Genomic DNA, 17,560 nt, shown 5'->3' on the forward strand with positions numbered 1-17,560 from the left:
CTATTGATCGGTGCCCTTTCATAGTGGGGCTACCATATGGCGTCGAAGCTCAAATGTTTGGCTACCAAGGGACCCGCATTCAAGGGGTTTATGAGTTGGACAACATCGGACAAGAGGCCATAAACAGAACCGAAGTACCAAGCTACTGTCTTGTTTGGTTTATTTAAGATCCAGTCTCCCCTTGGATTTGCTCGAGCTCGATCCCTCGTGCTCTGTCAGAACGACGTGCCCCCCTTCAGCTATACTTCCGACCCTTGTCTTTCATTTGTGTGGGGACTGGGGTAGTTCTCGTTCAGACAGGAGTTGATCTTCTCGGTACAGCGCTTGGTATTCGGAACAAGTCTTCGCCATGAAGGTCCAGACAGCGAATCTCATCCTGGGGTTTTGCGGCTCCATCATGGCCCTGCCCCTTCATGATGCATTTGAGAACCGAGCCTCTCCGACACCGTCCTCAAGTCATGCTGTCCAGTGGTCCAGCTCTGCCGCAGTCTCGTCGACCTCTGTGCCTGTACCACCCAGCAGCTCTTTATTGAGAGTGCCTATTTCCGCGCCTAGCTCTGCGGCAAAGGAACTCGGTCCCGCCAACTATCATGCTCCAGCGATGATCAACGGAGCTGCTGTCAACGGTTTTCCACCCACCACTACCGCAGCAACCGCCGCGGGCGCTTCCAGCACCTCTGCAAGCCCTACGACCACGAAACCGGCGAGTTCTCCGACTACCACGGCTGCCGGAGACCATCCTAGTGTTGGAGGTCAAAGCTCTGGCGGTTACAGCAGTCTATCTAGTCAAAGTCAGCCTAGCCCCTACGGACAAACGGCCCCTGGAGGTCAGAACACGGGCCTCCCGAGCGCCCCGTCTCAAAGCCAGCCGACTCACCCAGCCTCGGCTACGAGCACTGCCGCATACAGCGGTGCGAATTCGGCGACTCAGCCTACGCCTTACGGTCAATCCTCAGGATATGGTGCTTCTACATCCTCCGACCAGGCGTTTCCCTTCGGACAATTGAACCCCTTCGGACAATCCACGGCCAATGACCAATCGGCTCAATACGGGCAACCTGTCCCGCAAAGTCCCAGCAGCGGATCTGTGCCAGCCACTGGGAATTTCCCGGGTGTTCAAGTGGCCCCTCAAGGTTCGATTGCGAACAGCGGTGTATCTACTGGAGCGCGTCCTCAGGGACAAACGTCATCGCAGGGTCCAACCTCTAACACTGGAGCATCTAGTGGCGTCCGGCCCCAGGGACAAACAGCGCAAGAGGGCTCAACTTCCAATACCGGCGCCTCTGCCGCAGGGCGTCCTCAGAGTTCCACTTCGAACAAGGGAGCATCTAGCGGTGCACGTCCCCAAGACAATTCGGCTCCAGTGGTTCCATCCACAAACACTGGAACCAACAGCGCGTATCCTCGGGGACAACCTGGCTCGGACGGATCAAGCGCGACGGCAGGAAAACCTAGTGAAGGACGGCCTCAAAGCCAGTCTGCGAGCACCGGAGCATTTAAGGGCTCTGCGAACACTGGTGCATCCAATGGCGCGCGTCCCCAGGACCAATCCACTCGCCCTGGTTCGACTACAAGCAACGGCACGCCTAGCGGAACACGGCCCAAGGTTCAGTCCCCTAACACCGGAAGCGCATCCGTTCCTCAAGGTCAATCTGTGGATCCTGAGTTGATCGGTTCCCAACTCGCCGACCAGTATGGTCTGGATGCTGCTGGAGAATTGCTTCCCCCGGGCTACAACCCTGTCGGAACAGCATCTGGTGACGATGATGAGTCGACTCCTTCGAGCTACACGGGAGGTTTTCCCTCTCAGACCCAGGCCGCTGCTCCGGCTAGTGCCAGTGAATCCAACCCCAAAGGTTCCGTAGCTTCAAGCTATGTTGGCACTGTGCCAAAGGGTCAATCTGCAGCTGCTGGATACCTTGGAACCACTGCTCAAAGCCAGCCCTTCGGTTACGGCAGCTCTACTCCGAAAAGCCAGTCTTCCGGCTCTAGCTCTGGAGCCTCTACTCCTCAGGGTCAATCATCGGCTTACGGTAGCTCCGCTCCCCAAGGCCAGTCTTCGGGATCCGCCAGCTCGATCCCTCAGGGACAGTCCTCTGGATACGGTAGCTCCGCTCCCCAAGGCCAGTCTTCGGGATCCACCAGCTCGATCCCTCAGGGTCAGTCATCTGGATACGGGAGCTCCACCCCTCAGGGTCAGTCAGCTGGATACGGAAGCTCTTCTCCTCAAGGCCAGAGCTCCGCCTCTCAAGGCTATTCCAGCGGCGTCGGCCCAGGGGGCGATCCTGTCTACAACGGGCCTATGGCAGGCCCAGACAGCCAGGGCCAGACTACCGGCGGTACTGGAAAATCTTCCGCAGGTCAATCTAAGGGCGCCGCATCACCATCCGGTCACACCACGAGCTCCGGCCAAACTCCTCAAGGCGGTTCGTCTGCTGCTGGATCTGGGAAATCTCAGCCTGGGCAGGCACAACCCCAAGGACAAGGGCAGACCCAAGGAAAGAGCCAGACCCAGGCACAAAAGCCAAGCCAAGGTTCCGCCGCGGGCCAAGGTCAAGGACAGAGCCAAACTCAAGGAAAGGGACAGACCCAGGCACAGGGACAGACTCACGGATCCGCTCAGTCCGAGGGCCAAGGACAGAACCCGACTCAAGGATATGCTCAGGGCCAAGGTCAAGCACAGGCCCAGGGACAGGGACAAAAGCCAGGTCAAGCCTCCGCCCAAAGCCAAAGCCAAGGACAGAGCCAACCCCAAGGAAAGAGTCAGGCCCAGGGACAGCCACAGACCCAGGGACAGGGGCAGAAGCCCAGTCAAGGTTCTGCTCAGAGCCAAGGCCAAGGAAAGGCACAGACCCAAGGACAGGGACAGACTCACGGGTCCGCTCAACAAGGACAGAACCCGACTCAAGGTTACGCTCAGGGCCAAGGGCAGACCCAGAGCCAAGGGCAGGCCCAAGGAAAGAGTCAAACCCAAGGACAAGGACAGAAGCCCAGTCAGGGTTCCGCCCAGGGTCAAGGTCTAGGCCAGAGCCAGACTCAAGGACACTCTCAGGCCCAAGGGCAAGGGCAAGGGCAAGGACACTGAGGCAATGGCCGAGCCTTCGGGAAGAATGTGGGGATCCTAGTTGATACTTGTAAGCTCTCTTGAACTTTCTTGGCAGCTTCGGCGCTGTACTAACATTCTATGTCTAATTAGCTCATAATATGTAATGGAATTAATAAGCCCCTAATTGGTTGAATTGAACTTTTAATGTTATCTCGAAAGCGCCAGAATCTTGTAAATACTCCATGTAAACAAGACTTAGGCCCACAGAGCTCAGCAACCAGGAATCTTCTGACGCAAGGGAGTAGGAACGACGACTCTGGGACAGATTCCTCCGGCGTATAAAGTAGTAACTAACGACGTATGCACGACTTGCCTTCCTCGGCAGTGTGCAGTGGGATGAAACAACCGTGCGGGCTTGCTTGAGATAACAAGCACACAGACTCTCAAGGCCCCCGGAGAGTTTATGTTCTGTTCGCCTCGCCTTCGGGGGTGACCACACAGGTCATCGGTACAGAGATAGAACTTATCTTGAGAACTGTGAGCCTGTCTGTCAGTTAGTAATCGGACATTGCAGCCTTGCAACCCATACTATACGTAATACACATCTGGCCACGTTCTTATTTTGGTAGGTGCAGTACAAGATTTTATTGTACGGGTCCTGTTCCGATTAGCTTGTATGGTACTGGAGCTGTCGTTTATGAAGCTGTCAATCGTGACACGGTTCATCCACTTGGAGAGCAATGAACAGTACTGTGTTTTTCAATAATGTACTACTGAAAGGTTGATTATATAGATCAGAAAATATAGAACATGAAATGTACAATTCAATTGTGTAGCCACTCAACTGCCCAACTTATAAGTTATATACCACAAAATTGTCCACCCAAACCACCTATCCAAAATATATAGCACAGTGCGGAGTACCATGCACAAAGAACCAATCTACAACTACATCCTCTCGTATGCTTGCAGTACTGCCCATCCCAATGTGTACCGTACCCATCGGTATATTCAGACCAGTAAAACACAAACCCACCCACAGCACAGACCGCTCCCCTCCCTCCAAAAGACAGATCGATTCCCGGACTAAACCGTATGGTGAGTGAGGCATTTACCGCCTCCAATCCATCCACAGACGCACCCATCCATCTCATCATCGACTCCACCCGGCCTGCATACAGCACAGTACGGAGTACATCCATGCATAAGCCCTCCTCCTCCTCCTCCTCCTCCTCCTCCTCGACCTCTCTCCCGGCTGCTGCTCCCCTGTTGTTTCTTAGGAGGTTCCAACAGTCCAACCCCAACCACAACCCCCCCCTCTTCCTTCCCCTCTAAATGCAAGGGACCGCCAACAAGCTTTCGTGGTGCAAGGCTTGTCGGGCCTTGGCTTTCTGGTTCATTTCAGGGAGTGCGGAGTAAGTCCGGTAACTTAGACTACGATGAAGCAAAATCCACTGACGAGTTTGAGAATCCCTACCGGTGGTTGGATTGGCAATATCGCTGGGGTTGTGCGTGTGTATGAGTCAGTCAGTGATTTGATTCAAGTTGCTGGGTTTGGGGCCATGTATGGTGACAGTACGGGGTGGAAATGGATGGGGTTTGCTGGTTCTGGTTAACTCACAAGTTGAGGCTATCTCACAAGTACGGGTATGTAAATAGTGCACACGAATATACATACTTGTAGAGTCCATCCGCACTACACACTAAGGCATCAATCTCCATCGAATAATCCTGAAGCTGTAGCTAGCTATAGGGTTGAAAGCAGAAGTTGACTGAACTTACCATTCCTCTGCGCTTACTGTAAAGTGCATATGCATAACCAACCCTGCACCGATTCCCGATCAAGAACCCGCACGGTTACAACTTGTCTGGGTCGGCCCTCCCAAGCTACAGGGTGATACCAGGGTGGGCATCGAAATCGGTGATTTGAAGCCCCGAAAAGGATTACACACCCCCAATATCCCCTTCCCTCCCCAGAAGGAAACAGGTATATACCTCCAGGCTAGTATATGTATACGATTTCTCCCTCAGTCCAGCCACACAGTCCGCGGAATACACCGACCCTCCGCAACAGCCGAGCGATGACACATCCCAGACGGCCGCCGGCGCGACGTCGCACAAATCGACCGCGACGGTGTAACAAGAGCAAACACTGCAAAGAAACGCAATGTCTCGAGAAAGACACCCGGCTATCCGGCAAGGTCGGTCATTGGTTGGTTGAGTTCTTAACAGGTCACTGACAGTCATCTTTGATGCCCTGAAAGGATGGAGCTGGACGGATGGATGGCATACGCTTACCTCCTGTACTGCAGGCTGCATAATGCATACGTATCTACCTGCTATTACACCGCTGCTCTGAGTTCCCGGGGGGTACCTGTGAGGCTCACCGCTACGTTCTACGTTCTGCTGAATCCAACCCGGTGGAGTCAAGCTTATACACGGTTTGCATCGGGACGAGGTACAGTAACTACTCAGTGTGATTTCATACCCGGAACGTGTTTCCTTGATGGATGGCCAGTGCCAGTAAACAGGTCTATTGGTCACGTGTGATATCTATATGACTAGTATGTACGTTATGTGATGTGAATGGATGGCCACAGACAGACTGGGAAACTGTCGCCGCTGACAGAGTCTATAGACTCAAGAGAACAAACGGACGCATAATCCAAAAAAAGTAAATCTTTAGATCAATTGATGCTATAGTTTAGTGTCACTCGCGGACCGGGCTAATCGAACAATAAGAATCAGGCATTTATCATCATCTCTCATCAAGGTCATGAAGACGTTGGTGGTCGTCACTCAGACGGTGTGGAGGTGGTGGTAAGGTGCTGCTAGCAGACCACAAGGACTATCGGTAATTGAACCCCTACTGCACCCAGGGTTGCACGAAGAAGTTGGCCTCCGTGTTGTTCTCGTCCATCGAGGTCGCGCTGGAATCGTACAGCCCCACAGGCCACATCGAATCCGCTGCAGACGTTGTCATGGGCATGCTGGCCGTCGGGGTGGTCATGGGTTTGTACGCTTCAGGAGTCGACATGGCAACAAAGGCATCTTGCGAGGGGAGAGGCTTGGACTCCATCCCCATGTTCGCCTGGAGCTGATGCTCAAGCGCAGCGGTGGATTCGTTGGCCGACTTGAGGAAGTCGTCGATGTCGATCGACTCGAGATTATTGGATGACAGCAGCTGAGCCTGGGGCAGACCGATGAATGACGACGCCGAGCTAATCCGATAATGGTCAATGTCCGAGCCTTCGCTCACACTGGTTAAGTCGTGGAGATCACTGCCCGTACGGCCAAGACCAGAGAGAGGGGCAAAATCGTCCACTTCAGAGATGTCTCCAGATGAAGAAGGGGCCGGAAAGCCAGGAGCCATCGCATTATAGTCGAAGCTTGCGTAGGAGGGAGTTTGCGTGCTGGCCGCGGCCGGGACGTCCGAATACAGGGGAAAGCTCGACCAGTCCACAGGGGGAGCGCTGAATCCAATGGGCATGTCGCTGTCCGGCGAGGTAAAGTAGGCCTCCTTATAAGGATCTTGGAAGGCCATGCAATTGACAGGAGACGTGGCTGTTGTTGGGAAAGTAGAATATGACGAGACAGGCAAGCCGCTGGTCACTAGCTGGTCCAGGGGAGTCTTCGCCATGGGCATGGTGGAGACCGGTCCGGGGACACTAATGTCGCTGGGCTTCTCCATAGTCTGGGGTGATGGGAAAAACGACGAGAGGTCGAGTGGGGGAACAGTCGTCGGAACAGCGTTCGGCGGCACGACGGGGGCACTCTCCGGAGACCCATGTTCGGACTTGACCCGGCGATGGAGTCGGTGGCTGGTCAACTGCTCGGGGGGCTGCTGGTTCGCCAGACATTCGTTAAGCAAGGTCTGCTGGGCCAGAGGAAGGTGGTCAACCGAGCGGCGAGCCACGTCGGTCGTCGAATGAATGGTGTGGGAACGAGGTATCGTGTAGGGCAGACCACACTTGTGAGCCATGTCATTATGCTTGTGAGCCGGTTTGTGGTGACCATCGCGGAAAACGGTGAGAGTGCTCTCCGATTTGGTCGACGTCAGCTGAGGCTTCTTGGGCTGATCCAACAAAGCCGTGGCTGGCGGCGGCGGAAGGCCGGTTTCCGGGACGGTATCCAGGTGGGGTTCCTTTTTCAGCGCGCAAGTACAGCGCTGTCCATAAGTGCAGCCACATCTCGGACGGGAGTCCTCTGTAAAATCCATATCAGAAAACAATGAACCGATCTACCAACACCATCATGCTCACGCTTGAGATCCCGCTTGTCAGCAGCATGGGGATCTGTGTCATTTTTGTGGCTATGCTTTTTCTTATCACCACACTCGCACTTGGTGTGGGTTGTCCGTGACTTGCGTAGGCCGCGACAGTGAGCGCATTGGGAGACTGGGCGGCCTTTTTTGTTGATGTGGGTCAAGGGGCGGTCTGCAGCAGCCAGGTTAGCGAACAACGCGATCGCACGACTCGAAGCGGAGGACGTCCGCATGGACCACCTACCACTGTGGTGACAGCTGCTGACCCGGTGACCCCGGACGCAAGCTTCACAAGCCCACTTCTCGCCATCGATAAGCATCGCCGCGGTTACTGGGTGAGGAACATGCGATGATTCGCGACAAGAGGTAGTATAGAATCGAGTGTGTAATTGAGAGCGGGGAAAGAGAAGTCTCGTGCCTCTCTTCCTTTTTTGAGTTTATGATATATGATATAAGCCGAACAGGAAGACCTGTCGGGGGAGAAGGAAAAGGGCCGTCAAGGCGAGAATTCGAGGTATAGGTATGTGGTCCGTCGTGAAGATCGGACCAACAGAAACCAAGGAAAACTCCAACAAAGCAGGGGTATCTCCGGGGAATATCCCAAATTGCACCAGACCGAGTCACAGAAACGCCGTTTTTCACCTGTCAAAGGGGTTGAATCGCAACTGAGGTTTCAACGTCGATACCGACTACCGGTGCTTTCAATTGCCAATGGGCGCAATGTGCGACGGGATAGCGGTAGTGAGTTTCGTCTTTCTTTTCTTCTGCACAGCGCAACACTCAGGTGCTAGAGTAGGCAGTAAAGGAGTTGATTCCGTAGCGAGAACAGATATCGTCTTGAACGAGGCACAAACATATAACCACAACGGGTGGGAAAGAAAAGAAGCGGGAAAATCTCAATAAGGGAGAGAGAGAAGAGGATTGAGGGAAGAGGGAGGGGGGGGCCAAAGCCTACGCACCGTTTGGCGCCGGCCGTGAGACAGGACACCAAATACCGGCTGTGGCGGCCAAGATAAAGGGAAAAAGCGATCGATCTGAAGGCAGAGTTGCGAACGTAACCCTGTGAAAAGAGGAAGAAGAAGAGAAAGAGAAGGGGGGGAAACGGGAGAGGGGAAAGCGGGAAGAAGTAGTCAGACAGACCTCTGGGGGGGGGGAAGCCTTCAATCCACAGAGCGGCGAGTGTGAAAGTGGAACAATTCGGCGGCCGCAAGGGAGTGACATCTTTGGTCTCTTTGCTCTCCTCAAGAAGAAGAAACTAGAGTAATGAATGTATTTTTGGTAACAATCTTACCCGGTTCGGAGTTGTATGAAGTTCACTGGAAGTTAGTTAAGTTAGGTACTAGTTACTTCCTGTACAGTACTTTGACTTTCCTACATGTTGCCCCAGTCAAGATCATTTCTGGTCAATTCTGACGAGCTGAAAATGATGTTGATGGTGCAGATGATGGCAGGGACGATAATGATCTTGCTGCTGAAGTACTCCGTACTAATAATGATATTGTTGATCTGTCTTGCGCCAAACCATCGACTAAATCACTTAGTATTTCTCCTCGGCAAACTCACCAGCTATGAAAAATCTTGATTCTCTGTCGCTCCACCGTCCGTTTCCCAGTTCCATGGGTTTCACTCCGCGCGCGTCTCTCTCTCTCTCTCTGTGTGTGTGTGTGTGTTTGACCGTTTGACGAGCCTCGTGTGAAAGAAATGTAGGCACTGTGCACACAAAGTCACACACGAAACGAATCTGTTCTTAGTAACTTAAGGTACGCGATCCTGGATGTCAGCCTTGTGGCTGAATGAGACATACCAGACAGTATAGAACTGGTAAATGTTCGGTTTGGTTGTCCTGTCTTGTCCTGTCCTGTCCTGTCTTGCCTTGTCATCTCGAATCATCATCAGCTCGATCAACATTCGCAATGATGGCAGAGCACACATTCACCATGGCAGTGGTACTTGCGTCGTACGTCAAAGCGGTCTCGTCCCATCCTAGCTAGCCCTTTTCTCTTCCCCCCTCCTCCGCAACCGACATGCCTGTCTCGAACAGAGAGGTCTCTCCGAGGCATGCAATGCAAGTTCACACCCTACCAATGCTCTCGCCCTGGTGCACTGCAGCTACCACCAGAAGGGCAAGAGGTGTCGGAGCTGTGACTTAACAGCTACGGTCTTCACAACAAAAAAGAAAATGACAAAAACCTAAGCATTTCGGCTGCAATTGCAATCTCAAACTTGAACAATGCACAGTACATAGACCCTAATGCAAGGAGAGATCTCCCGATACTTTCAATCCTGTTGTTGCATTGGAAGCTCTCCTTCGTGCTGCCTGTTTCCTTTCTCCCATCCGGATCTCTCTCTCTCTCTCTCTCTCCTCCATAATTGCAAATATTCTCAACTCCAATGACTAGACCGTTGTTTAAACCCGCGCTTCACGCCCACCCTCAAGCTAGCCCCACTGGAAATCGTTAGCTTGCGTGCAGGAGATAATGATAAGGCACGGAGAATACCCTCTTCGGGCCTTAGGTCTTAGGTTAGGGCTCGAACATGCGGGTTAAAGAGGGTTAAGAGAGGGGGGTAGGCACTGGGAGCCAGAAAGATGGAGACCTCAATTGGTTTTACGGAGGCTTGTTCATAAGGGCGAACCAAACTCTGTCGGGTGACCGATGGATCCCGTTACGGAATTCCTGGGGCAGAGCAAAGCAACCGGCCCGGTTGACCACGACCACAACCACAATGGTTTACCTGGCGGTGGCCCGTTGGGTGGGATTCTTTTACCCAGACGGGCGGACCGGCCTTTTACCCATCAAGTCACAGACATACGGCGCGTCAGAGGCAGACAGATAAAGTCATATGTGTTGTATAAGTAGTGGTGGTTGACCAAGGAGCCTGTTGCTGCGACGAACGAGGCCCTGACAGTTGTTTCAGTGGGTGAACCAAATCGGCTGGCGCCAGCAAACAGACTACTGCAGTGTAAGTCAATACTGTATGTATGTATGTATGTATGTATGTATGTATGTACTGGTGGGATCCTGAATCGCGATTCCGATCCAATGATTTCCGTGCGCTCACGCCTGTTGCCTTGGGAAAGAGAAAAAGTACAGCATCCAGTGGTAGTCGGCCAGATCAGTGAAAGAGAATATTTGCCACGCTCACTCCAGTCAAAAGTTCTAGAAAAGAGGATTGAAACCTTCCATGCAGTCCGAGGGGGAAAGAAAAATTTGTTCCGCCGGCCAGCCATTCAATAAAAGTTGTTGGCGGAAAATAGGAACGTGCGGATGGATAAGACACTGGCTGAATGCCACTTTACCCACGGTTGATTTCGATAGACTAGTTACGTAGATAATTAAAGTCGAGTCTTGCATGCATCAATCAGCCCTGACAACGGAGGGCACAAATACAGTGTATGCCGTACCTTTGTGCGTGCACTAGACTAGCTAACGTGCAGTCTGGAGGCTGACACTCTTATTCAATGGCTCCGGTGCTCAGTAATAATGGAGCCAGGTTGAATTGTCGGTGGTTCCGGCCCCTGCAGTGCTACGTTCTTGAAATTGTCTCGATCGAGAATCCTCCTGGCTCCGTGATCGTTGTCAGATTCAGTTAGGTAAAGTAGGCTCGAGCCCTGCGTAAAGTCGGCGTAAAGGATCTATGGATGTATTGGTATTGTACCAGGGCGAACCGTCTGTAGGCAACGCGGACCGCCGGCCGCGAAATAATGACCAGCCCAGGCCAGGTTCCTGGTATTGAGGATCACCATTGCACCGCGCATCGCAATCCAGGGTCGAGATACTTGTTTATCTTCAGGTTTGCCTGGCAAAGATCTAGAGGAGGCTCTTCTTGAGATCACTCAATCGATATTGCCTCACATCACGATCAGCCAGATGTCTGTTATGTCTTCAGATCTGTTTAACAAGTCGTCGAGACTTTGAAATCCCATCGTTGAACATCACGAGTTGTTGGGGACTGCGGGATGGCGTCACAGTTTCTGCTTTGGGGCAACTGCAGCTTTGTCCTTGTCGGTCGGTCATGCGGCGGGGCCTGATCTACACGATGCTGGTGGATTGTCCCTCCACCAATGAAACTGACCATTTCAAGGATCAGTCGGGTCCCTTCGGGGCCCTTTGTGAAGACGGGCCCTGGCAATGTGGCTAAATTACTGCTTCGTATGGCCCCAGGCGCTCTTTCGTATCAGCCGAACAGACAGCTGGACAGATGAAGAATAGATGGGCAAAGATCGTGGTTCACGCCAGCAGATGCTTCGAAGGCATGTATAGCTTCATATATGTGCAGGCCGCCCTGACACACAATCCGACGCTGCGGCAGGGCCAGAGGGGTGGAATCGGCTACTACAAGTACTAGTAACTAACCCCGGTCCATCTTCAACTCGGCGCCTCCCAGCCAACAATAAAAATAGCCGAAACACCATCATCAACACGAGAAGTCACTAGCGAAGCAATGGTCAGCACTCATTTAGGAGACTCCCCGGAATTGACTCTTTCAAGTCATCGAGCCCTGTCTATCTTTTGCCTCAAACTCCGTTGAGACATATGGCATTGGCTTGGCTTGCCATCCTGGTCGTATTCAATTCGTCGTATAGAATCGTGGATGCTGTGAGTCGGCGACTCCACTTGTTGAACTAGTCCAAAGCCCGTTTATCATACCTAGTTACCAAACGATGCCTATCTAGTCTAGGTTGCCTAGGTACCCTGTCGACTAGGTCAGTATTCTCCATTCCCCTTCATTCAAGTGGCTTCGCGAAAGTGGATCGCTAACGCTGTTCAAAACGTGTACCTACATGAGTGCGTGCATCGGCTTTTGTCTTCCCAAGTCTTGCATAGAAGTACTTTCAGGTCTTAAATCAATGCGGTCCGCCACAAAGTCTCATCTGAAAAGACTCCAGCCCAGCTAATCCCAAAAATTCCAGCGAAAAGTGGTGTGTCGGGAGATCGCATGTCGGCGATGAGAACCAGTGATATCGAATGCTTGGCTTGAGTTTAGATAGACGAGACTGCTGGTGATCCGCCAATGGCAGTGCCCATGTACGCAGGGTGGGCCATGTTTCAGCCTACCATTGTGCACCGGTCTGCCCCAGCCAACGGACCGTGCCCGCGATGTGGAGGAAGAATGGAGGCCAGAAGGAGATTTGAAGCGACAGTGTTTTGTGGCCCGAGTCTTGACTCTGTGATAGCGGTGGTGGTGATGATCGTGGTGATTGCCGGGCAGAGAGATGGCTGATGATGGCTGAAGGCTAATGGCGGTCTTCTTCGAGAACGCTTTTTACCCACGGGGATCAGGACATCCTCTAGACAGCCTCAGGCACCAGTCCCGCTATCCTCAATTTCTGGATCTTGTGTTCGAAAATGCTCTTGCTTCTAGCCATTGATTGTTCCACTTGCTCACAGATATGTCTATCACCCTGGAATAAAGTCTTAGTATTAGAAGCTCAGTGATCAGGTAATGAACTACTCCGTTGCAAGATAAACGGAGGATTATTTTATTAGTGGTTGAAGGTCCATCTTCACACAAAACAAGTAAATTGTCAATAGGATTCCAGACCACAGATGACGCATGCAGGCCATTCGATCATCAATGAGGCGATTCTTATTACCTTAAGCACATGTTTAAGCTTGACTAGAGCATCTTGTGAAGAGAACTGCAAAGTAAAGGGGGATGGTTAATATGGTTGTAGCGCATATGTACACGTGAGATGAAGTCATACAAAGTCTATATCTCATTTTCGTCCTCGAAGGCGAGACGAGGTGTCCTCATTGAACTACGTGTAAGTCAATCAACCAGTGCTTGCATGTTATAGAGAATATCCATTCAGCCAGCCTCAAGGGTAAAGGAGTGGTAGAAATGAAGGCTTTTGAATCACGAGTTCGAACATTAGCGAGGTTCAGATCTTCAGGCAGAAAAGCTTCAAATGGCTTTGTATGACTTCGTATCGCTAATAGTCAAGGCAAAGATCGAACTAGCCCACCGACATCCGAGAAGCCCTGAAGCCATCCATTCAGACCCATTCAGACCCAATCGAAGGATTCTTCCCAAGCAAGAATATCTGATGGTCGAAGAGTTCTGGGCCGGTGGGAAATAGTATTAATCCGTTCGCTCGCTGGACGGACGCAGAAACAAAAAGCCGGCCCTCCGCGTCGGCGCGATCATCCCAGTATGAAACTATATCCTCAAATTCCACCTCCCCGAGTCTGCATCAGACTCGATGATAATGTACCCATCTTGTAATTTGGTCGCGAAATAATGTTCGTCGTGTCCTGCTCGTCGCCGACGGCATTCGGCGCTAACCCCTTCAAAAATCTCCCCGCCCAGGCAAGTTTAGCCTGTAAAACCTTGCCTGCTGTTCTCGCGTCTTCCGTCCTTCAACACTCTCTCTCCTCCATCAAACCGGAGCATCGCTCCACCATCCACCATATCATTTCCCCATAGTTATCATCCTCATAGCCAAGATGAACTCCCGCGAGCATCCTGATATGCCTCCGGCCCACTCCTATCCATCCCCCAACGCGGCGCAGATGAGCCAGGGCGCCATGCAATACTACACCAACCGACAGTTGACTGCCGACGAACTTTTGTCCGCCGAGCTATCCCGCGAAACCTCTGGCCCTGGTCTTGCTGACGGTTCAAATAATGGAGTTCACCACGGTCAATCAATGGTCCTTGGTTCCTCCAATCCCGGTGGTCCTGACATGGGTCGGCCTGCATCCCCAGATCAGCATCAACAACAGCACATGCTCCAATTTACGCCAAGCCAACAAGTTGGTGTCGATCCGAACCACGATCTAAGCTACGGAGACCAGAGCGCGAGGAGGAAGAGATCGAAGATCTCTCGCGCATGCGATGAATGTCGGCGCAAGAAGGTAACGCGAATTCCCGACTTCCCCTGCTCGCCACGCGCGACGCGGTGCCGCCGAACTGACAGTACCTCTCAATTAGGTCCGCTGCGATGCGAGCTCCGAGTCTGGCGTCGAAACATGCTCCAACTGTCGTCGCCTTGGAGTTGTTTGCCAGTTCAGCCGAGTCCCAATGAAACGAGGTCCAAGCAAAGGGTAAGAATGGTTGCGCGCGTCGGGTTTTAAAAAGGGTCTCGCTGATGCGGAGTGATAGCTACATCAAAGAATTGGCGGAGCGCTTACACACATTGGAGAGTCAAATGCAACCTGCTATGGTGCATCCCGACATGCCGTATCAGCCGATGAACGAAGTCTCCTCCCCTCGGGCATACCAGGATTTTTCGCCTCCAATTGACAACGGTCCCATCGGTCGCAAAAGGACGTATTCCATGTTTGACGGGCTTCCGAGTGCCTCGTTCACGCAACCATCGTTCAATACACGCCCCCAGACAGCTTTTGGTTGGTTTACCTCAACATAATCATCATGTCATCTATCTAATTATACCTAGACGCAGGAGAAAGTTCGACCGACCCATGCCATCCTTCCGTGGTCAACAACACAGCACCTAAACCCGGGAATCTGTTTTGGGCAACTGGCAACGAAAATGACTTACCCCACAGCCTCGACATCCCTGATGTCCCGAAGCAAGCAATGGACGAAGATATGACTCCCGTGGATGTGGATGAAGGTGCTCTGAACGCGTAAGTGCCCTTGCCCACAGCTTCTCCGAGAGTGCTGTATGCACCCGGTCTACACGGCCACGTGCTAAACTCCAGTAGCTATTATCAAAGGATACACCCCGTATTCCCAATCCTGCCAAACTCAAAAGAGCGCTTTCTTGAGATTCTTCACCGTTGTGGCCGTGAGCTGCAAGAAATCTTTCTGTACAGCCTTTACACTGTGACGCGCGCCAACTTGGAGCGCCTTAGCGGCTCTTTTGAGAGAGTCACCTCCTACGAAAACGCACAGGATCTGCTTCTATACTACACGCGCCAGCCAGCCATCACGCGGTCAACCACAGTCAACCTCATCTGGCTCCAGAGCATACTACTCATGATCCTCGACTGCGATGCCCGTGGACCGGACAACATGGTTATGAAAGACGGTGTGCCCAAACATACTCTCATCCAGTCAGCAACCAAGCTCGGTTCGGATTTGGTTAAAGGTCTTCATCTGTGGAAGTCTCAGCGGGTTACAGATCCTGACGTTGACTCTGAATCATCTCTTGCCCGACGCAGCTGGGTGTCCTTGGCGATAATGGCGCGGTGGTATGCTATTAGTGTGGCTGACCCAAGTGTTTTGAACACGCTTGACGTTCGTAACCGTGGCGACGAACGAATTCTTGGCTCAGTTACTGCCAGAGTTTGCTGTATGTACCACACTGCAACATTCCATCATTTGATAACGTGGACTAACCACAAGCCTGCTTAGCGTATTCTACCTTCCTCGTCGAATTGGCAAACCTGGTGACAGAAGAGCAGAATCTTTGCCAGTCGAACACCGGCCCTGGCCGGTTAGTTGCTAATAGCATGGCTGCGCGCCTAGAGCTACTTGGGGAGGCCGCAGAGGTTGGAGATTATCGGCGACCTTCCGAGAACGTAGAGGACGGAGCACCCTCCAGCTTCCTCGACAGCTTGCAAAATCAGCTGTACTGGACCTTGCGATTGTTGATCAAGCGCCATATCTTTATCTACACGCCCTACGAGATCATCTACGCCGCCGAAGAGGTTGTCAATGAATTGCACAGAGCCAGCTCACAATACCGTCTCACGTCTCCATTCGATATCCACAGTCTGGCTCTGGCAAGTATGACCCTGCTCGAGGCCACGGTCCTCCCGGAATATGCCAACGAGTGCTGGGACTCAATCAAGAAGGTCGAGGAAATTCTTGATCACCGCGCTAAGCGGGCCGCGGAATCAGGCGAATTTGGCGACATCTTCTACACCCCAGCCTGGGACACCAAAATCCGCACCTTCATTGAATGGCGACGCACCAAAGCACAGGAGAGCCAGTTTCAAGACTCAACCATTGGCGGCGGCGTCAAGAGCGGCCCTGCAGCTCCTCCAGTCCTGGGTCCGAATGAGCAGCGTTCTCTCCAGCACCTGGCTGACCTTGCCGTGGGCGCTGAGGGCCAAGTGGCTGCGGCTGCGAACGCTTCCTCCCCGCCCCCTGTTATTCCCCCGACTGAAAATCACTTGACCGCCACCTCACCCAATCTGGCTTCTGGCGCGCAACCCCAAGGTCGTATGGTTGTGGACTTCACCCTCCTCACGAGAGAAGGCTACCTGAACGTCTTTGCTGGCTTGATCTATCATCGATCCCGGTAAAGCACCCTCAATTCTCTAGAACTGTTACTTACCGGGTATTGCTATATCTCGGAACTTTTATCTACTTGTGTCATTGTATCTTGAGCTGGAAACGTCTTCTCTTCTCCCATCCACTTTTACTTCTTCAAAACTGAAAGCATTGCTGTTGATTTCAGAACCATTGGCTTTTAATCTAGCAATTTCGCGAGGCAGTCAACATGGTGCTATTTGCCGCGATCGTGTATCTTTAGGTGGAATTCTATTCATTACAAAGCATGCTTTGCCTGCATTCCTACGCTTCTTTCCATTACTTCTTGCCCTAGTCGGTAGTAATATTGTGAGATCAAACAAGATATTCCCTCCACAACCCGACGGCCCGTGAGATAATATAGCAACATCGCGGCATTTCATGCTTCACGTCAACAACATCTCTGTGAAATAGAAGGAACACGAAAGGGTCGACGAAACCTTGAAACAGTCGCGCGAAAGATGAACAAGAAACAAGAAGAATAGCAAGGTATCGAGAGGGAAATTCCACCAGCCCAAATCACGTACCTCCTTTGCCCGTCCCCAACTTCATTCGCTGCCATACACCCTCCACATCCTCACAAAGCTTGAGGAAGGCATCGTCTTCTACGTGGCGACAGATCCAGGACTCAACGAGTTGCATGCGCTCCGTCGTGAATGCTGAACTATACGATGCGAGATCTTCCGGGGTCGGGAGTGGTATGGTCTGCTGCTGCTGTGTCTGCTGCTGTTGTTGTTCCTGGAGTGGCTCTTGCTGCGGTGCTCCCGCTGTTGTGATGGTGGGGATGTTGTTTATGACTGATTCAAGAGGATAGTGCTTCTGGTGCTGGTCACAGGAGGTGGCTGGCTGCTGCTCGTTGCTTGCGGTGGTGATGAGGCTTGAATAGGAGGGCAAAGGGGGTAAGGGGACTCTAGGGACTGGCTGGGACCCGCCTGGGTTAGCTGCTGGGGCTGGGACTTGCGCGGCTGGGTTCGAGTACTTCAGGACGGTGATTCGGGGAGTTTCAGCCTGAGTTAGGGGGT

At 52.4% G+C, this 17,560-nt stretch overlaps 3 protein-coding genes across 3 annotated transcripts; 2 read left to right on the forward strand and 1 right to left on the reverse strand.

Moving 5' to 3' along the window:
* Positions 1–349: 349 nt before the first annotated feature.
* On the forward strand, positions 350–3,085 carry BO95DRAFT_435060 (uncharacterized protein; the record flags this gene model as incomplete). The annotated part of the gene is made up of 1 exon (XM_025585163.1): positions 350–3,085. The coding sequence occupies one exon, from the start codon at positions 350–352 to the stop codon at positions 3,083–3,085; it is 2,736 nt and encodes a 911-aa protein (XP_025438777.1).
* Positions 3,086–5,754: 2,669 nt separating this feature from the next.
* BO95DRAFT_239790 (uncharacterized protein) lies at positions 5,755–7,863 on the reverse strand. The gene is made up of 3 exons (XM_025581346.1): positions 7,555–7,863; positions 7,309–7,482; positions 5,755–7,252 (listed from the first exon to the last, which is right to left on the reverse strand). Exons 1-3 carry the CDS (start codon positions 7,628–7,630, stop codon positions 5,913–5,915), a joined length of 1,590 nt encoding a protein of 529 aa, XP_025438778.1. The 5' UTR covers positions 7,631–7,863; the 3' UTR covers positions 5,755–5,912.
* A 5,839-nt stretch (positions 7,864–13,702) lies between these two features.
* BO95DRAFT_446172 (putative C6 finger domain protein) lies at positions 13,703–16,762 on the forward strand. Its single transcript, XM_025587312.1, has 6 exons — positions 13,703–14,170; positions 14,247–14,359; positions 14,418–14,662; positions 14,713–14,905; positions 14,984–15,573; positions 15,636–16,762. The coding sequence occupies exons 1-6, from the start codon at positions 13,760–13,762 to the stop codon at positions 16,529–16,531; spliced, it is 2,448 nt and encodes an 815-aa protein (XP_025438779.1). The 5' UTR covers positions 13,703–13,759; the 3' UTR covers positions 16,532–16,762.
* The last annotated feature ends 798 nt before the right edge of the window (positions 16,763–17,560 follow it).

The sequence above is a fragment of the Aspergillus brunneoviolaceus genome, assembly GCF_003184695.1.
Source record: "Aspergillus brunneoviolaceus CBS 621.78 unplaced genomic scaffold BO95scaffold_67, whole genome shotgun sequence".
NCBI classification, from domain to species: Eukaryota; Fungi; Ascomycota; class Eurotiomycetes; order Eurotiales; family Aspergillaceae; genus Aspergillus; species Aspergillus brunneoviolaceus.

Bases quoted from the DNA above. Each gene is read 5' to 3' on its own strand.
- BO95DRAFT_239790 (XM_025581346.1), bottom strand. From the start codon at position 7,630: ATGCTTATCGATGGCGAGAAGTGGGCTTGTGAAGCTTGCGTCCGGGGT. The intron at 7,483-7,554 runs GTAGGTGGTCCA...TGGCTGCTGCAG, and splicing joins CAGCAGCTGTCACCACAGTG to ACCGCCCCTTGACCCACATC. The intron at 7,253-7,308 runs GTGAGCATGATG...TGGATTTTACAG, and splicing joins TGACAAGCGGGATCTCAAGC to AGGACTCCCGTCCGAGATGT.
- BO95DRAFT_446172 (XM_025587312.1), top strand. From the start codon at position 13,760: ATGAACTCCCGCGAGCATCCTGATATGCCTCCGGCCCACTCCTATCCA. The intron at 14,663-14,712 runs GTTGGTTTACCT...AATTATACCTAG, and splicing joins ACGCCCCCAGACAGCTTTTG to ACGCAGGAGAAAGTTCGACC. The intron at 15,574-15,635 runs GTATGTACCACA...AAGCCTGCTTAG, and splicing joins AGTTACTGCCAGAGTTTGCT to CGTATTCTACCTTCCTCGTC.